The sequence below is a fragment of the Salvelinus namaycush genome, chromosome 38 (assembly GCF_016432855.1).
Source record: "Salvelinus namaycush isolate Seneca chromosome 38, SaNama_1.0, whole genome shotgun sequence".
Lineage (NCBI taxonomy): Eukaryota > Metazoa > Chordata > Actinopteri > Salmoniformes > Salmonidae > Salvelinus > Salvelinus namaycush.
The window spans coordinates 3,093,083-3,118,074 of NC_052344.1; the positions used below are offsets into that span (position 1 = coordinate 3,093,083).

Here is a 24,992-nt window from a genome sequence, read left to right on the forward strand (position 1 = left end):
TTTACACAAAGTTGTATACATGTTTGAAGAAAAGTATATTTCTATATTAGTATTAAGCAGCTTGTTGTGCAATGAGGTGTAATGGATCATGATGAATGGATATCAAAACCATCAAACTTTACAACCAAAAGATTAAAATTGAAATGGTCACATGAAACATTTACATTTTAAAATCAAGATTTTTATTAATGATAGCTAAAGATATATACTGTGTTCCTCAAATGTGAATGGACCTTCTTATTCCAAAGCTGCAGTGCAGTATTATAAAACGTATTAGAGTGAATCAAATTCACTAGCGTGCACATTGTGGCTGTTAGATAAGGGTATACTCGAATAAAAAAAGTAAAAAAAAAGTGACATCATACATTGTGAAAACATTCTTCAGTTCAAAAAACCTTTCAGTTCATGTGAGTTAGTTTATCCAAAGTAAAATATTGAAATGTCAACAAAAACAGCTCTTCATCTTAGGCTAACAGTGGTATTGATCCAACTGTAAAATATTACAAACTAACTTGGATGGGGATATTCTCTGTGAAAGCCAATACAGAAAAATAGAACATCAAGTGGTACAGAAAAAAAGTAGACTCGTCTGCCCCAGGGCTCTAGGTCTGGCAACGTGAGACGTGAAAGAGAGAGATACAGTATTGTCCACATCTGAATGTTAACTGTCCCATGTAGGGTCAAGGTTCATCTTTGGATGAGTTTCCTTCTGGAGCTGACTCTGGTCCACAGGTTGCGTGCTGTCCGGGCGATGGTTGAGCCACGGGGTAGGCGCAGGCTCTTTAGTGGCTCTCTGATACAGGCCAGCACTCCTGGATCTGAGCACCCCTGATTCTGCAAGTACTCATGGGAAATGTAGTTTATCCGCCTCAGCTGTTTGCTGTAGTAGTTCCTCAGGTCACAGAGCTCCTCCACTGCAGCCTCAGAGATGATGGAGACCTGGGAGGGAGAGTTGACCAATGCTGGCCTCCGGTGGTCAGAGTCTGTAACTGCACCTTCTGAAGGCACTGGGACCGCAGCAGTACAGGGTTTCCTTCGCTTCTTTTGAGGGGTTGTTGATTTAGGTTTTGGATTTAGTTTTAATGGTGGTAGTGGGGATTCGCTGTCATTAACTTTCTCTATAATATTGATCTCTACGTCTACTTCAATGGCAGTGGGCTGGGCAGCAGCAGGGTCATTCTGGTCGTACCCTGTTTGACATTCTGTCTGGTCATGGTTCTTGTCTTGTTTCCTGGCCAGATTCTGCTGCTCTTTATCCATCTTGATCAGTTCGTTGTGTCTGGGAGGGGGAGTGCTGCTGTCGTTGGGGGCAACGGGAGGAGGAGACTGGGAGGTCACCACCACCTCTTTAACTCCAGCAGCTAATTGGTCCTCCTATGGGAGACAACAGGAAGTGTCAGTGACCCCTGACTTTACTGAAGAACCAATCCTAAATCGAAGATGGTTGATTTGGGATTTGGCATGTTATACAGAACCATGTTAGTGAACCCCAATGTTAGTGTGGCATAGCGCGAGTTAGTGAAAGCATGCTCCATAATGAATCTATAGCCATGTGTGTAGACATTGACAGGACATACACACAGGACTGAGTTAGGACACAAACCATGAAAGCTGTAACAATGGTTATGAGTGTTTACAGAAATACAGTACCAGTCAAAGGTTTGGACACACCTACTCATTCAAGGGTTTTTCTTTATTTTGACCATTTTCTACATTAATAGTGAAGTCAAACTATGAAATATCACATATGGAATCATGTAGTAACCAAAAAAGTGTTAAACAAATCAAATTATATTTTGTAGCCACCCTTTGCCTTGATGACAGCTTTGCACACTCTTGGCATTTTCTCAGCCAGCTTCATGAGGAATGCTTTTTCAACAGTCTTGGACTGTGTTTTGTGTCATTGTCCTGTTGAAAAACAAATAAGCGCAACCCAGATGGGATGGCATATCGCTGCAGAATGCTGTGGTAGCCATACTGGTTAAGTGTGCCTTGAATTCTAAATAAGTCACTGACGGTATCACCAGCAAAGCACCATCACACCTCCTCCATGCTTCACGTGGGAAGCACACATGCAGAGATCATCCGTTCACCCACTCTGCGTCTCACAAAGACGTGGCGGATGGAACCAAAAATCTCAAATGTGGACTCATCAGACCAAAAGGACAGATTTCCACCAGTCTAATGTCCATTGTTCATTTTTCTTGGCCCAAGCAAGTCTTCTTATTGGTGTCCTTTAGTAGTGGTTTCTTTGCAGCAAAGGCCTGATTCACGCAATCTCCTCTGAAAAGTTGATATGGAGATGTCTGTTTCATAATAGAGCTTGATGATTTTTGCGACTGCACTTGAAAAAACTTTCAAAGTTCTTGACATTTTCCCGTCATTAAGGAAAGAAATTCCACAGGCACACCTGTTAATTGAAATGCATTCCCGGGTGACTACCTCATGAAGCTGGTTGAGAGAATGCCAAGAGTGTACAAAGCTGTCATCAAGGCAAAGGGTGGCTACTTTAAAGAATCTCATATTTGTTTGGCACCTTTTTGGTTACTACATGATTCCATATGTATTTCATAGTTTATGTCTTCACTATTATTCTACAATGTAAAAAAAAAGAAAAACCCTGGAATAAGTAGGTAGGTCCAAACTTTTGAACGGTACTGTATGACATCATGCATATTCTATTATTTTATGAATAATTATGCATTCTGTAAGGATATCATTCAGGGCCCAACGTTACAGATTTGTCTTTAACCTGATTGACATACACATGGTTGCCCAGACAGTGTCATGCCATAGATGCAGTGGGTTGAATAGAGAATCAGGGAACTGTACTTTTTCTTTGGTCTCTTCAGGGGGGCACTAGAGGTCTTTCTTGACTTTCTTGGTGACAGGGGAGTTTGCAGCATTGACACCAGATCTCTTTCCTTTGGTCTTTACCTGGGACACTTTTACCTGTAGGTCATCAACAACAGCTTTAACCTATCTGTCTCTCACATACACACATTCAGTCACTCATTCATCTAAGCTAGGTGTGGGTAATAACGTAAGAGAAGGGTTTTAGAATTGACATGGGAGAACCAGAAACATGAATCATTCCCATATCAAGGTGTTAGGATTGATTGTGATCAGCCATTACCGGCACCTTGGTCACCTTTAGCAAATATCAACATGGATTAAATAAGTAGGCCTAGATCTCAGCAACACCCAAAACCACAGGTGTTGTACTACACTTGGAGCGCTGATATTGGCGCCTGTCTGGTACTACGCAACACTACATTGTTTAGAAAACCTATAGCATTAGAACTACAGTGATTTACATATACCGGTACAGTGATTAGGGATATCTGTTTTGTTTACAGTAAGTGTGCTAATGACAATCAAGGGTGACAGTGGTAAGAATGATTCTACTCAATCTTTAAAATAATAATTAACATTGATAAAAGGGAAAACGCTCAGATTTTGTTGGTGATTGTATTATTCAATCAATCAAAATGCTGGGAAAAAAATCTAGATCCTTCATCCGCTGGCCTGAAAGGAAAAGAAACTGGCAACGTAGTTCACTTACCTGCAGGTAAGTAAACAAGTAAACAATAGGAGGTATACAGAGAAGACTAAACAGATTGAAAGGGCAGAGAGAAGATGGGGCAAAGACATACAAGAAGATGAGGATTGAGACGGTGAGAAAACAAGTTGAGTAAAGTACAGGGAAATAATTACACGTTACACTGAAATATTTCAGTCAGAAGTGCAGAAGGAGAAATAGAAAAAATGTGATAAGCAGAAAAGATGAGACATGATGTACTGTATGTATTTTCAGACAAAAGTGGCTTCCTATCCTTAGTCTGCACGGACTAGAAAAAAATGACAACCAAAAAAAGCTATTACCGGGTAGTCATTTATCATATCGATTCCGTGCAGATGGAGGCCACTTCAGTCTCTTGAGATGCACCCAAAGGCTTCCTGTCTGAATGATTCCTGTACCGTTTGCTGTGTAGTACTGACCGTGTTGGCGTCCAGGCCTGTCCTCCTCATCTTCATGGTGATGGAGTGACTCTGGTTCTTCAGCAGTGGTGCCTTACGACCCAGCTTCAGGTAGAAGTAGGTGGTGTACGGAGTGAAACTGAAGTCTTCACTGTGGAGAAGAGGGGGGAAAAAAGGGGATCAAACAAAGATCAACATTCTAAAAGCAACCAGCTGTGCAGTAGTACAAGTCCATTGTGACCTCACAATTCTCTCCAGACGCCACTCTTTTGACAACCCTATTTGTCCTTAGTCAGTACCTGATGTAAGGATGTGTTCCTTAGAGAGGTACAGCCTGAAGTCAAAACAATTTTTGTCGCAAAAGTTTTTCCTATTGTGTGCTGAAGGTCGTAGGCCTACCTGAGGTATCCCTGTAGCAGTAAGCATATTGAACTGGTACAGGGTTTCAAGTTAAGTCAGTCAGTACCTGAGGTAGCCCTGCAGCAGTAGGCTTGTGATGATGGCCTCCACCTCCAGGCGAGACAGGGTGGTGGTCTGGATCATCTTCCTGCGTTTGGCCGGACCCTTCCCCATCCACGTCTCGGTCACCTTCAGGGGGGTCAGTTTCTCATCCAGAGAGCCCGCCAGCTCCACAATCTGGACCAGATCTTTAGCATGCTGCGTGATGTCCACCGTGATGTAGTCTGGATAGAAACATAGGCATCTTAGGTAATGAAGACTCAACATAAATGATGGCAGATCTTTCCATTCGATGGGAGTGTAACTCATATGCCCAATTCCAAATCTACTCCTACGGCCCTAGCACGCCATGTACGTTGGATTTGAAAAGTGGTATGTTCACTATATTGTATACATACCATTGCCATGGCGACAGACGTCACACATCTCGTTGCATCCTTCATCTTTCCAAACCTCATCAAAGTGAACAGCGATCACTGAGCGCCGACACCTTAAAACAATAGAGATACTCACGTACTGTACTCTTGATCCTCACACAGATATCTAAACAACTGAAATTGTCAATGAGAGCGTTGTTATTGGTCCAGCTCAGTACCTGTCTACATTCTGACAGTAGTCGACCATGGTCAGCAGCTTCTGTTGTCCTACGTTCTCCATGACAACCATGGTGCTGATCCTGAAGATGTCGTTGAAGCCAAAGTACACAATGCAGTCAGCCGGCTTATCGTCTCTGCCTGGAGGAACGGAGAGAGAACCATGGTAAAGATAAGGGAAAATAAGTGAAGAGTTTTAAGAGGAAAAGAGTTTAAAAACAAACTGGCTACTCCCATGGCTGCGGTTGAAGTAGAAGCGCAATTGGAAAATCAGAGGGGGGAAAAAAATATTTGAAATGTAGAATAGTATTCGTCATTTTCTGAGGTCAAGGTATCAGGTGTTGTTCCTAAATTATCACATTTTTGAGTGGGGAGAAAAGAGTTGTCTACCTGCTCGTCCGCTCTCCTGATAGTAGTTCTCTATGGACTTGCTGATGGTGTGATGGATGACAAATCTGACGTCAGCCTTGTCGATCCCCATCCCGAACGCCACAGTAGCTACCACCACCTGGATCTTGTTGGTGGCCCATTTGCGATGAACCTGTGACTTGTCCTCTGGATTCATGTTAGCGTGGTATGGAGATGCGTTGAGGCCTTTCTTCTGTAGGTCTGCTGACACCGTCTCTGCATCCTTCTGGGAAAACACGTACACTATCCCTGCCAAAAGCAGAAGCATAATACCTCAAAAGTCTGGATAACAAGCTGCTGATGGTTTCGAAAATGGGACAAACTGAATTTTGACCTATCCTTTGTTTTTCCTTTCAAAGTACCTGACTGGTCCTTATATCGCTCCTTGATCAGTGTGGAGATGTCACTGATTGAATCATCACTGTTCGAATCTTTAAGGCGTACCTGAGAAACACAAAAACAGTACAGATCCTCAAATACTTCTGTGCAGAGATACAGCGGGAATCTAACAAGCATCCCCTTTAGTAACACAAGTGTGTGTATTTTTAAAGGTCAAAAGAACATCAACAGGTGTTTGCCAAGCAGGTGGCGGCCAAGTGTGTATAGTTGCCATGACGCCCACCTCGTAGTAGAGGTTGGTGCGGTTGAAGGAGGCGGTGAGTGTGATTGGCTCAGGGACACACAGGATCTTCTGACAGTCCTTTAGAACACTGCTGGTTGCCGTGGCCGTCAGCCCTAGCAACGGAACCTTTGGGAATTGCCTCTTCAGGATCCCCAGGAGCTTGTAGTCTGGCGGAAGAGGAAGGGTAGTTGGCTATCAGCCCGACACAAAGCTCACAGCATACACCTTAGAATGAAGCAATCTATTGGGCCTGCATTCTAAGTGGTATTCATAGAGATACATTGAAGTGTTCTGTTTAATTATATGGTGATATCTTGTTTGGCTATTGTAACGTAAAGCAGAGTTATTAGAATTCTACTTTGAGTGATTTGTTTGACTAGCCCTTTACCTTCCAAAACAAAGTAAGGAGACTAATAAAAAGTAAGTAGTCCATATACAGTACAGTTGCATGGTCTCTCACCAGGTCTGAAGTCATGTCCCCACTGGCTGCAGCAGTGCACCTCGTCCACAGCAATACGGCTAAGCCTGCCTGCATTGTAGGCCTTCTCCAGCCTCGACATCAGCAGCTTGCTCTTCGCGATCTTCTCCGGAGTCACATACAGCAGCTTGAAAGGCGCTTTGGTGTCCGTCATCTCAGCTAGGACCATTTTAGCATGTTCCTGAGGTGCAGAGCAGAAGTCAAATCAAACACGAATCCTACAGCTAGAATCATAATCAATACCAGCAAAGTATCAACACTATGTAGAAAGTGTTTGTGTTGGTCATTACCTTACTGCTGGATGCGTTGAGAGAGACGGCTTCAACGTCGATGGACTTTAAGTACATGAGCTGATCCTCCATCAGAGAAACTAGAGGAGTTACTACCAGAGTGAAACCTGGCAGCACACAAACACACGTAAAAAAAAAAAACACTGCATTGAGTAATGGCTGCAACCATCTGCAGTCCGGGCTCTAAAGTGCGACTAATTTATTCGCACGTGACCAAATATTTTGCTGTGCGACCAGGTTTTATTTTTGTAGCACAGTGCGCCTTTTTAAACTTTGTTCAGTCATGTTAACTAATTGGCTAGCTAGCTAACATCCTGGTAACTTTACCAGTATATCCAAACATTTGGGGGCACAGAAAGAAAAATGGACAGCTTTTTCAGGAGAGCAATGAATGAATGACAGAGCTCCTGCATGTCATCACAAACCTGACGTTCTTAAAGATAGTATATCATTTTAAACGTAATGCATCTCAATAGGAAAATAGTGCTTTTACACAATGTAGAAACCTAATATTCCACAAATTACTTTGAAATTTCAATGACAGGTATTCGTATTAACATTTTAACCTTTATAAACTCATGTCTTTACAGTGTTACATATTAGTTTCTAAGGCATAACATGTGGTTCAAATGTAAGTCAAGTTCATATAGGTCCAATATAGGCTATATCACAATTAATTTTTTTTAAATCTTATTTTCTGGTGCTCCTAAATTTCATGTGGTGCTCCTAACTTTCTTAAATTGGGAGCACCAGAGCTACCAATGAAACATGTTAATTTAGAGCCATGTCTGCAGTACGTGTTTGCACAGCACACACAATTATTCAATGAACTGCAACATTAGTGTTTTCAGTATATGCACCTGGTGTGTGTGTGTGTAATGCATGTATGTTTGCATGCATTTTGTGTATGTGTGTGTGCGCGTTCTCCCCTTACCCTCAGAGCAGACTGCAGGTAGCTGATAGCAGAGGCTTTTCCCTCGTCCAGTCGGCATCACTAGGAAGAGGTCTTTACCAGACATACTAAGGTTGATGGCCTTCAGCTGGAGAGGACGGAACTTAGAGAGCTGGAACACATCCTTCAGATTCTGCTTCAGCTTTGTTGACCACGAGAAATCTAGGTTTGGAAAGAAAATATTCAAGCATGTCAAAATACAGTACAGCAATATATTCAGCCTTCAAGATTGTAGACCACCTAATAAAATAGCACTTTAGACACAATCTACATATTTATTTTTGCTTTAAATTGAACTGCGCAATTCAGCTCCTGGAAAGATATATCTGATATGGTTACATCCAAAAAGATAGGCAGAGTTAAAATACATGTGTATTAGATTATTAGTTATTTAAAATATGTATTTGAGTATTTTCAAATAATGTGGCCCGAATCAACTACTTCTATTGGATGTATTTTAATTTCCTATAATTAGCCTACTATTTGAAAGTATTTTCAAATACTTTTTTCAAAATACCTGGGTTAAATGTATGGGAGTGTATTTGAGTCAGTGTATGAGCATTGGCAAATACATACCAATATTCAACTACTTGTCTTTTCAAATAAATACAAATCTGAGTACTTCCTTAGAAATGTATGTGAAAGTAATTGAGATATTTGAAATAGTATATGAACCCAGGTCTGGAACATATTACACACACAGCAGTGTGGTTGTGCTTCTCAATTCATTTAACAAACATTGTAGAATGATAGTGAATACATAAAAACTATGAAATAACACATATGGAGTCATGTACAGCCGTGGCCAAAAGTTTTGAGAATGACACAAATATTAATTTTAAAAGTTATATGATGGCAATTTGCATATACTCCAGAATGTTATGAAGAGTGATCAGATGAATTGCAATTAATTGCAAAGTCCCTCTTTGCCATGCAAATGAACTGAATCCCACCCCCAAAAAAATCCACTGCATTTCAGCCCTGCCACAAAAGGACCAGCTGACATGTCAGTGATTCTCTCGTTAACTTCTTTGGGACTGGGGGGCAGTATTGAGTAGCTTGGATAAAAAGGTGCCCAGAGTAAACTGCCTGCTACTCAGTCCTAAAAGCTAGAATATGCATATAATTAGTAGATTTGAAAACACTGACGTTTCTAAAACTGTTTGAATGATGTCTGTGAGTATAACAGAACTCGTATGGCAGGCAAAAACCTGAGAAAAAATCCAACCAGGAAGTGGGAAATCTGAGGTTTGTAGTTTTTTGTAGTCATTGCCTATCGAATATACAGTGTCTATGGGGTCATATTGCACTTCCTACGGCTTCCACTAGATGTCAACAGTCTTTAGAACCTTGTTTGATGCTTCTACTGTGAAGGATGAGGGAATAAGATTTGAGTCAGGGGTCTGGCATGAGCTGATCACGCACGCTCACGTGAGAGTTAGCTGCGCTCCATCGCATTTCTACAGACAAAGGAATTCTCCGATTTAAACAATATTGAAGATTTATGTTAAAAACATCCTAAAGATTGATTCTATACTTCATTTGACATGTTTCTACGAACTGTAATATGACTTTTCGTCTGATCTTTCACCTGGACTTGCCCGTGAGTTTGGATTGTGTACTAAACACGCAAACAAAAAGGAGGTATTTGGACTTTATCGAACAAATCAAACATTTATTGTGGAACTGGGATTCCTGGGAGTGCATTCTGATGAAGATCATCAAAGGTAAGTGAATATTTATAATGCTATTTCTGACTTCTGTTGACTCCACAACATGGCGGATATCTGTATGGCTTGTTTTGTTGTCTGAGCGCTGTACTCAGATTATTGCATGGTGTGCTTTTTCGGTAAAGCTTTTTTGAAATCTGAGACAGCGGTTGCATTAAGGAGAAGTGGATCTAAAATACCATGCATAACACTTGTATCTTTTAGCAATGTTTATTATGAGTATTTCTGTAAATTGATGTGGCTCTCTGCAAAATCACCGGATGTTTTGGAACTACTGAACATAACGTGTAAACTGAGATTTTGGGATATAAATATGAACTTTATCGAACAAAACATTCATGTATTGTGTAACATGAAGTCCTATGAGTGTCATCTGATGAAGATCATCAAAGGTTAGTGATTAATTTTATCTCTATTTCTGCTTTTTGTGACTCCTCTCTTTGGCTGGAAAAATGGCTGTGTTTTTCTGTGACTAGGTACTGACCTAACATAATCGTTTGGTGTGCTTTCGTCGTAATGCCTTTTTGAAATCGGACATTGTGGCTGGATTTACAACAAGTTTATCTTTAAAATGGTGTAAAATAGTTGTATGTTTGAGGAATTTTAATTATGGGATTTCTGTTGTTTTGAATTTGGCGCCCTGCAATTTCACTGGCTGTTGCTGAGGTGGGAAGCTAGCGTCCCGAATATCCCAGAGAGGTTAACACAGGTGTGAGTGTTCACGAGGACAAGGCTGGAGATCACTCTGTCATGCTGATTGAGTTCGAATGACAGACTGGAAGCTTCAAAAGGAGGGTGGTGCTTGGAATAATTGTTCTTCCTCTGTCAGCCATGGTTACCTGCAAGGAAACACGTGCCGTCATCATTGCTTTGCACAAAAAGGGCTTCACAGGCAAGGATATTTCTGCCAGTAAGATTGCACCTAAATCAACCATTTATCGGATAATCAAGAACTTCAAGGAGAGCGGTTCAATTCTTGTGAAGAAGGCTTCAGGGCGCCCAAAAAAGTCCAGCAAGCGCCAGGACAGTCTCCTAAAGTTGATTCAGGGCACCACCAGTACAGAGCTTGCTCAGGAATGGCAGCAGGCAGGTGTGAGTGCATCTGTACGCACAGTGAGGCGAAGACTTTTGGAGGATGGCCTGGTGTCAAGAAGGGCAGCAAAATAGCCACTTCTCTCCAGGAAAAACATCAGGGACAGACTGATATTCTGCAAAAGGTACAGGGATTGGACTGCTGAGGTCTGGGGTAAAGTCATTTTCTCTGATGAATCCCCTTCCCGATTGTTTGGGGCATCCGGAAAAAAGCTTGTCCGGAGAAGACAAGGTGAGCACTACCATCAGTCCTGTGTCATGCCAACAGTAACGCATCCTGAGACCATTCATGTGTGGGGTTGCTTCTCAGCCAAGGGAGTGGGCTCACTCACAATTTTGCCTAAGAACACAGCCATGAATAAAGAATGGTACCAACACATCCTCCGAGAGCAACTTCTCCCAACCATCCAGGAACAGTTTGGTGACGAACAATGCCTTTTCCAGCATGATGGAGCACCTTGCCATAAGGCAAAAGTGATAACTAAGTGGCTCGGGGAACAAAACATTGATATTTTGGGTCCATGGCCAGGAAACTCCCCAGACCGTAATCCCATTGAGAACTTGTGGTCAATCCTCAAGAGGCGGGTAGACAAACAAAAACCCACAAATTCTGACAAACTCCAAGCATTGATTATGCAACAATGGGCTCCCATCAGTCAGGATGTGGCTCAGAAGTTAATTGACAACATGCCAGGGCGGATTGCAGAGGTCTTGAAAAAGAAGGGTCAACACTGCAAATATTGACTCTTTGCATCAACTTCATGTAATTGTCAATAAAAGCCTTTGACACTTATGAAATGCTTGTAATTATACTTCAGTGTAACATAGGACAAAAATATCTAAAGACACTGAAGCAGTAAACTTTGTGGAAATTAATATTTGTCATCCTCAAAACTTTTGGCCACGACTGTAGAAAACAAAAAAAAGTGTTAAACAAATCAAAATATATTTTATATTTGAAATTCTTCAAAGTAGCCACCCTTTGCCTTGATGACAGCTTTGCACACTATTGGCATTCTCGCAAACAGCTTCACCTGGACCGCTTTTCCAACAGTCTTGAAAGAGTTCCCACATATGCTGAGCACTTGTTGGCTGCTTTTCCTTCACTCTGCATTCAAACTCATCCCAAACCATCTCAATTGGGTTGAAGTCGGGTAATTGTGGAGGCCAGGTCATCTGATGCAGCACTCCATCCCCACTCTCTTTCTTGGTCAAATAGCCCTTACACAGCCTGGAGGTGTGTTTTGGGTCATTTTCCTGTTGAAAAACAAATGACAGTCCCACTAAGCGCAAACCAGATGGGATGGCGTATCGCTACAGAATTCTGTGGTAACCATGCTGGTTAAGTGTGCCTTGAATTCTAAATAAATCACAGTGTCACCAGTAAAGCCCCATCACACCTCCTCCTCCAGGCTTCACAGTGGGAACCACACATGCAGAGATCATCCGTTCACCTACTCTGCGTCTCACAAAGATACGGCGGTTGAAACCAAAAACCTAGAATTTGGACTCATCAGACCAAAGGACAGATTTCCACCGATCTAATGTCCGTTGCTCGTGTTTCTTGGTCCAAGCAATTCTTCTTATTAATGGTGTCCTTTAATTGTGGTTTCTTTGCAGCAATTTGACCATGAAGGCCTGATTCATGCAGTCTCCTCTGAACAGATGATGTGTCTGTTATTTGAACTCTGTCAAGCATTTATTTGGGCTGCAATCTGAGGTACAGTTAACTCTAATGAATTTATCCTCTGCAGCAGAGGTAACTCTGGGTCTTCTTTTCCTGTGGCAGTCCTCAGCCAGTTTTATCATAGCGCTTGATGTTCTTTGCGACTGCACTTGAAGAAACTTTAAAAGTTCTTAATGTTCCTTATTGACTGACCTTCATATCTTAAAGTAATGATGGACTGTTGTTTCTCTTTGCTTATTTGAGCTGTTCTTGCCATAATATGAACTTGGTCTTTTACCAAATATCTTCTGTTCACCACCCCTACCTTGTCACAACACAACTGATTGGCTCAAACACATTAAGAAGAAAGGAAATTCCACAAGGCACACCTGTTAATTGAAATGCATTCCAGGTGACTACCTCATGAAGCTATTTGAGAGAATGCCAAGCGTGTGCAAATCTGTCATCAAGGCAAAGGCTGGCTACTTTGAAGAATCTCAAATATAAAATATTTGATTTGTTTAACACTTTTTCTGGTTACTACATGATTCCATATATGTTATTTCATAGTTTTGATGTCTTCACTATTATTCTACAATGTAGAAAATAGTAAAAATAAAGAAAAACCCTGGAATGAGTAGGTGTGTCAACTTTTCACTGCTACTGTACACACACACGAACACACACTATACAAAACATTAGGAACACCTGCTCTTTCCATGACATAGACTAGGGTTGTTAAGGTTAACTGTTAATCGGTTAGCTGAAAATACATTTGACCATCATGCTTCTCCGTCTATAGGTTAATTAGCATAATTTATTTTGTGGAATTAAATTGGCGCGTGTGTATTTTTGTTAGTCGTCATGCATTTATTTATCCCGCGCGCACAGCCTACAGAGCCAATTTGAAGAGCGGATTAGCCTACCACCTGTCAGACAACGCGAGAATAGCTCCTCAAAAAGCCTGTAGGTTACTGGAGTGAAACCTGCTTTTGTAAACCCAGTCATTGCGCAACAAATTGGGTGTACATTTTGGTGACCACGATTAAAAAAGGAGCTATTTTTATTTCTCTATCTCACCTCGTAAAGCGCACCTCCCATTCGCCATTTGGATGCATAGGCTATATATATAACCTGCAAACCGTTGACTATCAGCGCGTCACCCACCACTTTAATGTTTGCTTGAGGCAGTATAATTGTTTGAAACCTGAACGTTTTAAATTACTTGAAATAATGAGGCGTGTCTTACCCTACTTCAAAGTAGCCTTGCAAAAATATCCATCCATAGAAACGTGGAGGCAATTATTTTATAATGACTTCCTCATGCCATTAACCAGGATTTCTCTCCTGTTCTATTGGTTTTCATATGAACTTTATTTCGTTGTCCAGAAGCCAAAGGCACAATCCTAGACATATTAGCAATCCATCATAGTAGTTGCTATTAGACGCTTTCTAAAGGAAAAGGTCACATATGGCACTGCTCGCATTAGGTGCGCACTTTAGAACTTTGTTTTCCGCTAAATGCATTTGGGCAAAATGCTTTATTAGCTGTTTCATGACAGGAGTCGCATGTTCAATAATAGGTTATAGCCTTTTGACTGTAAGACGATAGCCTGCCATTGTTGCATGTTTCCATTAACTCGTAATGAACAATGTTGGGTCCTTGTACAGTTGAAGTCGGAAGTTTACATGCACCTTAGCCAAATACATTTAAACTCAATTTTTCACAATTCCTGACATTTAATCCTAGTAAAAATTCCCTGTCCTAGGTCAGTTAGGTTCACCACTTTATTTGAAGAATGTGAAATGTGAGAATAATAGTAGAGAGTGATTTATTTCAGCTTTTATTTCTTTCATCACATTCCCAGTGGGTCAGAAGTTTACATACACTCAGTTCGTATTTGGTAGCATTGCCTTTAAATTGTTTCACTTGGGTCAAACGCTTTGGGTAGCCTTCCACAAGCTTCCCACAATAAGTTGGGTGAATTTTGGCCCATTCCTCCTGACAGAGCTGGTGTAACTGAGTCGGGTTTGTAGGCCTCCTTGCTCGCACATGCTTGTTCAGTTATGCACACACATTTTCTAGAGGGTTGAGGTCAGGGCTTTATGATGGCCACTCCAATACCTTGACTTTGTTGTCCTTAAGCCATTTTGCCACAACTTTGGAAGTATGCTTGGGGTCAATGTCCATTTGGAAGACCCATTTGCGACCAAGCTTTAACTTCCTGGCTGATGTCTTGAGATGTTGCTTCAATATATCCACATAATTGTCATTCCTCATGATGACATCTATTTTGTGAAGAGCACCAGTCCCTCCTGCAGCAAAGCACCCCCACAACATGATGCTGCCACCCCCGTGCTTCATGGTTGGGATGGTGTTCTTTGGCTTGCAAGCCTCCCCCTTTTTCCTCCAAACATAACGATGGTCATTATGACCAAACACTTCTATTTTTGTTTCATCAGACCAGAGGACATTTCTCCAAAAAGTACGATCTTTGTCCACATGTGCAGTTGCAAACCGTAGTCGGGCTTTTTTATGGCGGTTTTGGAGCAGTGGCTTCTTCCTTGCTGAGCGGCCTTTCAGGTTATGTTGATATAGGACTCGTTTTACTGTGGATATAGATACTTTTGTAATTGTTTCCTCCAGCATCTTCACAAGGTCCTTTGCTGTTGTTGTGGGATTGATTTGCACTTTTCGCACCAAAGTATGTTAATCTCTAAGAGACAGAAGGCATCTCCTTCCTGAGTGGTATGGCGGCTGCGTGGTCCCATGGTGTTTATACTTGCGTACTATTGTTTGTACAGATGAACGTGGTATCTTCAGGCATTTGGAAATTGCTCCCAAGGATGAACCAGACTTGTGGAGGTCTACAATTATTTTTCTGAGGTCTTGGCTGATTTCTTTTGATTTCCCCATGATGTCAAGCAAAGAGGCACTGAGTTTGAAGGTAGGCCTTGAAATACATCCACAGGTACATCTCCAATTGACTCAAATGATGTCAATTAGCCTATCAGAAGCTTCTAAAGCCATGACATCATTTTCTGGAATTTTCCAAGCTGTTTAAAGGCACAGTCAACTTAGTGTATGTAAACTTCTGACCCATTGGAATTGTGATACAGTGAATTATAAGTGAAATAATCTGTCTGTAAACAAAATTTGTGGAGTGGTTGAAAAACAAGTTTTAATGACTCCAACCTAAGAGGAAGAGGCGAAGCGAGAGGTTTCACTCTCGCCAAAATATGTCCAATGCTTTTCTATGGGCTTATTTTGGACCTATGCTTGTCGCCTGCCTATATTGTATTATATTATAATCAGATCTCTGATAGTATTTTCTGTTGGTCACCTCATTTTTTTTTGCCGTTGGTTGACCGGTTAATAAGGGTCAGTTAATCGGCAGCAAAATTGACCGAAATTTGCATCCTTAACATAGACTGACCAGGTGAATACAGGTGAAAGCCATCATCCCTTATTGAGGTCAATTATTTAATCAACTTCAAATTAGAGTACATGAAGGGGAGGAGACAGGTTAAAGAAGGATTTTTAAGCCTTGAGACAATTGAGACATCGATTGTGTATGTGCGCCATTCAGAGGTTGAATGGGCAAGACAAACTATTTAAGTGCCTCTGATTGGAGTATGATAGTAGATGCCAGGCGCACCGGTTTTGAGTGTGTCAAGAACTGCAACGCTGCTGGGTTTTTCACACTCAACAGTTTCCTGTGTGTATCAAGAATGGTCCACCACCCAAAGCACATCATGAAAACTTGACAACTGTGGGAAGCATTGGAGTCAACATGGGCCAGCATCCCTGTTGAACGCTTTCGACACCTTGCAGAGTCCATGCCCTGACGATTTGAGGCTGTTCTGAGGGCAAAGGGAAGTGCAACTCAATATTAGGAAGGTGTTCTTAATGTTCTGTACACTCCGTGTATATTGTACATATGTGCCACATCCTATACATTGTAGCCTCTACCGTACCATCCTTCTCATAGCGCAGCAGTTCCTGCTTGGTCATTGCAGGTCCAGAGGGCTGGGTGGAGTCACATGGCTCTTCCAGCCTGCCGAGCAGCTGTTTCTTCTTGGAGGTCAGGCTAGCCTGCTTCTTCAGCAGCTCAGCTATCTGCAGCTCCACCACCTCCAGCTTGGCCTCCACAGAGTCCAGCTCTGCCTGCACGTCTGGGGAGGAGAATATTAACAAAAAATAAAACCATCATTATTTTCTGTATTCAACGTGCTCTATGGTATCTACTACTTACGATGGAGCATTCATGTAACACACATGCCCCTCTGGTAGGGAGGAGAACATTAGGTTAATAACTATTTTATCTTTTAATGACTTTTTCCTGTAATCAAAGCTCTCTACGGTATCTAGGCCCTACATAGAAATAATCTAGAATATGCATTGAACACATATGCACAAAGACAATAGTGGTACCATGAATCAGAAATTGAAAACAGCAAGCTCACTCCAAAGTTCTTCTCTTTTAAATGCTGTGCTAAATCCTTGTAGATAAACACATGTTGGCCAGGGCCTAATATAAATTATTATATGATATCCATTTCAAAGTTTGGCACAATCTGCCCTGGTTAGCTTTCCTCTGGGACCAATCGCATGTGATCCTATACGAGGAGACTGTCAGGTCTGACACTTCCAAGTCACTAACGACCTGTGTTTCACAGGTAGGGCGCTAATGATGTCAGACACACATCAGTCTATTTCACAGTCAATGTTTCTCTATGGGTTTGGTACCATACTTTTAAGAAAGGGGAATAGAAATGTGAGATCACATTCACTTACCTTTGGTACTGTCCATTTCCAAGGCAAATCTACAACACAATCAACCACCTTGCAGACTTTAATCACTCTGTTGAATGAGGGGGGAAATGGCAGTGTTATGCAATGTAGCCTGCAAGATATAGTGCCTTCAGAAAGAATTCCTACCCCTTGTTGGGTTACAGGCAGCCAAAATTTAAAATGGATTAAACTGAGATTGTGTGTCACTGGCCTATGCCCTAACAATAGGAGTCGTTGTCCCAAAGGTGGGAAGGCAGGCGACAAGTTTAGATCCAAAATAAGCCCATAGAAGCACATTGGCCTTATTTATGGACAGACTTAATCAAAAGTGAAACCTCTCGCTTCATCTCTTCCGCTATGATTTACACACATACCAAGCCCCTCCCCCTTCCTCTCAAGCCAACAAAGTTGAGAGATCACATCTTCCTCTCTGACAGGGGGTTTCAACTCACTATTTGCATTTGAGGTTTGGTCCAGCAGAATCGGTCATATGGACACCAAAACACATTGAGACATTATTTTACTGTAATAGATAAGTTAAAAAGTTTATCGTTAGAAAAGTTGTCTCAACTACTCAAACTGCGCGCAGAGCAGACTACTAAAACGAGAGTGTCAATGAACATGGCTTCTGGAAAATGAATGCTCAAGTTTGTCCATGCGGCATAGGGGTACCACTTACCGCTAGCAGCATTTTTGCCAAAGGGCTGTTATTATACTAGCTGTCTAGTGTGTGATTTATAAATGTGCAATAAGAATAAAACACAATTAAATAAGTACTTGGCAACTCATTCTCATTCTGAGAAATAAAGTAGGCCACTTGATTTCAACATCTGAACAAAGTGGACATGCTTTTCAAACAGTTGGAGACAGACAGAAGGGTGTGTTCATAACAATTCAACTGTTCAACTTTGTTAGCTAGCAACTAGATCAAAGTTGTCTAAAGATTAGCTGGCTAATCACTAGCACGTGGGCTTGAGATATTGTTGATGAGACCTGTGTTAATTGTCTAGTGCCTAATGCCTACTACAAGAAGTTAGTCATTATCAGTGAATGTGCATTGTGCATGATACTAGTTAAATTTGTAACAAAAAAGGGCATTTTCATAGACATACTTGAAAGCCAGATCAGTGATTATTAAAAAAAAAAATAACGCAGGTTATTAAAATATTTTTATAAAATAATTAAATTATTTGTGGGTTTTATGGTTGTGGAAGGCTTATATTTAGTCTAGATATAATTTCACAAGCCCTGAATTCATTAGATTATTGCTGACTGTTTGAAATGCAGTGTATTTGACCTTTAATAGTACAACAATGCTTATTTCGAGAAAACATTTTATATTTTTTACGAGAATCGCACAGAAGTTTGAGAAGAAAAGAAATTGAGATATAAAATAGAGTTGAATGGTTTTGATAGGAAAAAACTGAGGATGGATCAACAACACTGAAAATAAATAAATATATTCCAAAACATGCATCCTGTTTGCAATAAGGCACAATAATGCCTTATGCATAAAATGTGGCAAAGAAATGAACTTTATGTCCTGAATACAAAGTGTTATGTTTGGGGCAAATTCAACACAACACATCACTGAGTAGCACTCTCCATATTTTCAAGCACGGTGGTGGCTGAATGTTATGGGTATGCTTGTCGTCAGCAAGGACTAGGGAGTTTAAGATAAAAAATTTAACGGAATAGAGCTAAGCACAGGCAAAATCCTGCTTTCTAACTGACACTGGGAAACAAATTCACCTTTCAGCAAAACAATGACCTCAAACACAAGGACAAATCTACACTGGAGTTGCTTACTAAGACGACATTGAATGTTCCTGAGTGGCCTAGTCAGTTTTTACAAATTGGCTTGAAAATCTATGGCAAGAATTGAAATTGGCTGTCTACCAATGTCCAACAATCAACTTGACAGAACTTGAAGATATTTTAAAAATAATCATGTGGAAATATTGTACAATACAGGTGTACAACGCTCTAGAGACTTACCCAGAAAGATTTATCTGTAATCGCTGCCAAAGGTGAGTCTAATATTGACTCAGTGGGTTGAATACTTTATTTATATATTTATTTATTACAAATGTTAGAATTTTTCTTCCACTTTGACAAAAAAAATTACAATTAAAATCAATTTTAATCTCACCTTGTAAGACAATAAAATGTGGAAAAAGTCAAGGGGTGTGCATACTTTCTGAAGGCTCTGTAAATAACATGTAAAACATTGCTTACACAATCTTTCTCCCTCAACATTGGATATGTAAGGGATAATCAACGAGGAGCTATGCGTTCTATGGAAAATAATGAGATGGATGAGATGGAAGGTGTGTTTCACGACATGCTAGCAGAGTAGAACTGCTAGTTTAGCTAACCAAACCATCATTCCTAGCTTGCCATTATGAAAATCATATTCAACAATGCCAATAATGTTTTCAATTCGACTATTGCTTTCAAAAGCAGCTCAAACATTAAACATGTAAAGAATGAACTATTGGCAATGAATTCTACAGTGCAATTATACTGTCCATTTTTAGGGAAATAATGCACGCTCTAGAATGCCCTTCAAGCCAATCAGAAACAAGTATTCAACAATGCCATGGTATAATGTGCATTGTTGAATATGCAATCTATTTATCTAACTATCATTGGCTAGCAATCTAATGTGGTGAAGAAAAAGTTAAGAAAAATGGTAAAGCCACATGGAGGAAGGGTGGGGGCTTTCCCGGTTCACACATGTCCGTTACTTTACACAATAAATGTTTACATTCCGGCCTGCTTGCCAAAAGCTCAAGGAAACAGCTTGTTCGTGTATGGATAGATTCAAAGTGTATTTTATGCATTCAGTTTATAATATATCCTTGGTTAATTAAGAAATAAATCCCGAGGGAGTGGTATGTGGCCAATATACCACCTAAGGGCTGTTCTTATCCACGACGCAACGCGGAGTGCTAGGACACAGCCCTTAGCCGTGGTATATTGGCCATATATTATAAACTGAATGCATAAAATACACTTTGAATCTATCCATACACGAACAAGCTGTTTCCTTGAGCTTTTGGCAAGCAGGCCGGAATGTAAACATTTATTGTGTAAAGTAACGGACATGTGTGAACCGGGAAAGCCCCCACCCTTCCTCCATGTGGCTTTACCATTTTTCTTAACTTTTTCTTCACCACATTAGATTGCTAGCCAATGATAGTTAGATAAATAGATTGCCAATGATCAACCACCCTAGCAGTACGTTATCCAGCCTCGATCGGGAATAAGCAACCTGCTCCACCAAACAGCCTAATGTTAATGTTAGCCAACCTGTAGCTGACTTGCTAGCAAATTATACTTCAACTTTTTGACAGCTACATATTTGGCTAGCCATTAATGAAACTAACATGTGGAACGAAATTATGGAAAATGAGGGAAAGAGGATGTTGAAAGAACAAAGCAAAACTCACCATCAAAAATTTACTCGCCTCACTTCTCGAGTTTGCACTGAATATTTGCGCTCCCTTTTTTCTTGACGGTTGCTAGACAGCTCGCGCGGGTGATTTTGTTGGGCAGACCAATCAGATTGCTGTTGTTTCACTTTCTCGGCGGTATGGGGTACATTCAACAAACCAACTGCAATCAATGCTGAATAAATGTTGTATTTTTATTTTACCTTTATTTTTACAATACAATACAACCTGAAAACATTTTCCATCCGGAAAATTGACGTGTATGTAGGCAGGGAATATATTTTCAAATCAAATCAAATCAAATGTTATTTGTCACATACACATGGTTAGCAGATGTTAATGCGAGTGTAGCGAAATGCTTGTGCTTCTAGTTCTGACAATGCAGCAATAACCAACGAGTAATCTAACCTAACAGTTCCACAACTACTACCTTATACACACAAGTGTAAAGGGATAAAGAATATGTACATAAAGATATATGAATAAGTGATGGTACAGAATAGGCAAGATGCAGTAGATGGTATCGAGTACAGTATATACATATGAGATGAGTAATGTAGGGTATGTAAACATAAAAGTGACATAGTTTAAAGTGGCTAGTGATACATGTATTACATAAAGATGGCAAGATGCAGTAGATGATATAGAGTACAGTATATACATATACATTATATTAAGTGGCATTGTTTATTGCATTGTTTATTTTCCAGCAACTACCGAGTTATATTCAGCAGATAAGTGCTCTCCTTATTTTTTTTCCTCAACGTTTTTATACAACCCTTTAGAATGTTGAATGCAACCCGGATTTTGTCCGGAAGAATTATATTTTTGATGAAACCAAGAAGGCGTGTTTCCGGAAGACGTGGCTAGTGCTACAGTGGCAGCACTTGAACTTGTATTTTAGTAAAATACAATTAACAGTGTCAACTTTTATATTTTACAAGCTGTTGATTCATTGTCAAAATGATCTCTCTAACGGACTCACAGAGTAAGGCGATTTCTATTTTATCAGACGGTTGTTGCTTGCCAACTTGTTCCAGCTCTCTAACTAACATTAGCAAGCTATCCTCTCAGCTACATTACTAATGCGCTATTCTCTTATGTGAGGAAAACAGCTAGAAATATGTAGCTTTCTGAATCGTATTTGTTTGCTAGATAGAGTGACCATTGACAGCTAACGTTAGCTAGCTAATTAATGACATATTCATTCTGAACCAGATGGCCAGTTAGGGAGGGAGGATTTCAATTGAAAGTACGGGAGGATAGGCAGTGGAATGGTTGGATGCGATTCCATTCGCTCCGTTCCGGCCATTATTATGAGTTGTCCTCCCCTCAGCAGTCTCCTGTGATTCAAAAGTATTAACGTTAGTGTGCTTGGATACTTTAAATAATGTGATTCCTCTTTCTTGCAGAGATCGGAATGGGACTAACAGGCTTCGGCGTGTTTTTCCTCCTCTTTGGAATGATTCTGTTTTTTGATAAAGCCCTCCTTGCCATAGGAAATGTGAGTGATTTCATCATCACCATCCACAGTTCATATATTTGTCTACCTTCTGCAGCTACATACACGAGGCTTACGTGTTGCTATATTTATTGGAACATTGTTCTGAAATGCAATTCCGTTATCTCTGAGTGACACTGAGAAAAACACAGCTGCAGAGCCCTCCTTGCCTTTCTGACTCTCTCAACTGAGCACAATCACCACCTTATAGAGTAGTGGGGAGTTGTAGGGTTTAACTGTGAAGTACTCTGTCATTGTCAACAAACATTGACATTGTCTGTTCCCTGTCCCTTCTATCTCGCTATAGATCCTCTTTGTGGCTGGCCTGTCGTTTGTGATCGGTCTGGAGAGGACGTTCCGGTTCTTCTTCCAGAAACACAAGATGAAGGCAACTAGCTTCTTCCTGGGTGGAGTGTTGATCGTTCTTATTGGCTGGCCCATTGTGGGAGTGGTCCTGGAGGTCTATGGATTTTTCCTTTTATTCAGGTGGGTAAAGTACAGGCCCCAGGCTGTTTGCTAAGTTTATCTTTCGAATAAGATGCAGTCTTGAGGAAAACAAGCCAAGGAAATCTTTGTTTGTCCTGTCAACTGTCTCGCCCCCACCCCCTGTTGAGTGCAGCCCTCATTTTATGCAAGGGCTTGCTGCGTGTAAAGATCCGTAGTCCGTCATCATGTGCTTGCTGTTGTCAACTAACTCTCTCTCTTTATCTTCTCCAGGGGTTTCTTCCCAGCGGCAGTAGGCTTCATCAGAAGGATACCCTTCCTGGGCTCCCTGCTAAACCTCCCATTCATCAGTGGGGTGAGTTCAGAGATGTAGTGGTAAAAAAAAAATAGCTGGGTAAAATCTGATTGCTGGTCACGGTGAGAAAAGAAACGCTCCAATAGTTTCAATGCATTTTTCCCGGTGAGTGAACTGTTTACACTTGCGTTTACCCTCCACTACACCACTGTGTGAGGAAGAGTATGGGAACAGGAGCTACAATGCAGTGGGTGCTGGGTGGGCTGAGGTGGTTACACTAAAGACAACACAGGGTCCAATTGGTCTCTGACATTGGTTCTGGAAGGCTGTAGTGTCTCATACTGTGTCACTCAATCTTCTATCATATAAGTGTGTGTGTGTGTGTGTGTGTGTGTGTGTGTGTGTGTGTGTGTGTGTGTGTGTGTGTGTGTGTGTGTGTGTAATGCGGTGTATGTTCGTGAAGTCACTTGTTTTGAGGAGAATGTGTCTCTGTCTCTTTTAAAGCCTTCATAATTAACTCTGAGGACAATCCGCTGTCTTGGTCAGTCACTGCAGATTTTCCCTTGCATGTGAGCATGATTCACATCTGTTTATAATTATTGTTATACTGTAATGTTGCCTTATGCCTGACCAGAGTAGGGAACCATTGGTATTGAAAATAATTTATACTAGGACACCAGCAACAGCATTTATCCTACACGCCATTTTGAATAGTCTACTCAATCAGTCAGGTCAAGCAAACATTTAATTTCCCATGTACAACTATGCACTAAACGTTTTAGTCAAGCTTGTATATGTCATCTATTTTTGCTCTACTTTGCAAAGGGGACGGTAGACTGTTGCCTTAAATTTGTTTATTTTCTCTCTCTCTTTCAGTTCGTGGACAAAGTGGGAGAGAGCAACACCATGGTATAACAGTGACTTTTTGTTTATGGAGAAAAACAATCTATTATATTTATGATACAGTAGTTCTCATAAAGCCACATAACCCCCATTGGTCAATTGCTTACCTCCAACAGTTAGCTAGGTAATTTTCATGAGACTTTGTATATTAAGACCTCTTCCCATTTAAAGGGAAAACAGTCCGCTTTTTTGTATCTTGATTCTGCAATTTTAAGGTCCGTACCAGTCCTGGTTGCTACGGGCAACTGTTACTAATGAATCTGGAGTTGGTTACGATGGCTACCCCAGAATGTTTTACATGTTGTTGAATGCTGCTCTCCTCTACTGGAGTACTCCCCACGAGGAGGAGAGTCCCTCTACCGGACTGAAGAGAACCAGTGTCCATTTTGGCGCTCTTACTCTGCTATTGAATGTACAGACAAACTCACCGTGTCATCGCCTCTGGACAACCTCAGAAGAGGTGTGGTGGAGGAGAGCTGGTCTTATTGTTACATTGTAGATGGGCCAGGGGGTTTTCCTAGTGCTGTCTTGCCAAAAATGAACTAGGGGTTAGTGAGATGGCACAAACAGGTCTTAGACCATGTTAGGATTTCCTGACCATATGACCAGACCAGGGAAAACTCAAAGCCATATTTAAAGGTGGTTTCCTGGTCAGGTATTGGAAAGACTCCTGGTCCTACTTATGGTGCCTGTGCTTTCTCATACTGGACTGAGACTTGAGTCATGTGGAAGAAAATAGCTTTACTTTCCTTTTCTCTCACGCCTGTTATGATTACCAGATCTGGCAGTTGCATATTTTCCCCTTATTTTTCTGTCGTTTCTGTGTATGACTGGTTGAGGAAGCTCTGTAGAATTAAAAAAATATATATTTCAAGAGCAACATTTGAGTTGGAATTTTATCAATGTTAACTATAGTAATGGAGGGTACTGAATGGAATGGCTAATGGGATATGACAATGGTTTTACAATGTTTTGTCTGACACTTTTGTAATTACACTTTAAAAAAACGTGCCTTGTGCCGTTGTCTGTCATTCATTGTTTTGATTGTGAGAAATTGCAAATATACTAAACAAAAATATGAATGCAACATGTAAAGTATTGGTCCCATGTTTCATGAGCTGAAATAAAAGATCCCAGAAATGTTCCTATACACACACAAATCGTATTTCTCTCAAATTTTGTCCACACGTTTCTTTACATCCCTGTTAGTGAGTATTTCTCCTTTGCCAAGATAATCCATCCACCTGACAGGTGTGGCATATCAAAAAGGTGATTAAACAGCATTATCATTACACAGGTGCACTGTGCTGTGGACAATAAAAGAC

At 40.8% G+C, this 24,992-nt stretch overlaps 2 protein-coding genes across 4 annotated transcripts; one reads left to right on the top strand and one right to left on the bottom strand.

Moving 5' to 3' along the window:
- Positions 1-159: 159 nt before the first annotated feature.
- LOC120031896 (ATP-dependent DNA helicase Q1-like) lies at positions 160-20,609 on the bottom strand. 2 transcript variants are annotated; one of them, XM_038977723.1, is made up of 15 exons: positions 20,522-20,609; positions 17,070-17,136; positions 16,250-16,447; positions 7,766-7,945; positions 6,832-6,938; positions 6,524-6,722; positions 6,064-6,230; positions 5,804-5,885; positions 5,424-5,690; positions 5,036-5,174; positions 4,839-4,930; positions 4,448-4,664; positions 4,003-4,132; positions 2,833-2,952; positions 160-1,374 (listed from the first exon to the last, which is right to left on the bottom strand). In XM_038977723.1, the coding sequence occupies exons 2-14, from the start codon at positions 17,083-17,085 to the stop codon at positions 2,860-2,862; spliced, it is 1,887 nt and encodes a 628-aa protein (XP_038833651.1). In that variant the 5' UTR covers positions 17,086-17,136; positions 20,522-20,609; the 3' UTR covers positions 160-1,374; positions 2,833-2,859. The 2 variants fall into 2 exon arrangements, with proteins under 2 accessions (XP_038833651.1, XP_038833652.1); XM_038977724.1 differs by lacking the exons at positions 16,250-16,447; positions 17,070-17,136; positions 20,522-20,609 and adding an exon at positions 13,521-13,909.
- A 759-nt stretch (positions 20,610-21,368) lies between these two features.
- Positions 21,369-24,549, top strand: LOC120031956 (vesicle transport protein GOT1B-like). Of its 2 annotated transcripts, none has more exons than XM_038977821.1 (5): positions 21,369-21,512; positions 21,937-22,028; positions 22,333-22,511; positions 22,743-22,824; positions 23,641-24,549. In XM_038977821.1, the coding sequence occupies exons 1-5, from the start codon at positions 21,488-21,490 to the stop codon at positions 23,677-23,679; spliced, it is 417 nt and encodes a 138-aa protein (XP_038833749.1). In that variant the 5' UTR covers positions 21,369-21,487; the 3' UTR covers positions 23,680-24,549. The 2 variants fall into 2 exon arrangements, with proteins under 2 accessions (XP_038833749.1, XP_038833750.1); XM_038977822.1 differs by lacking the exon at positions 23,641-24,549 and adding an exon at positions 23,269-23,618.
- Positions 24,550-24,992: the final 443 nt, after the last annotated feature.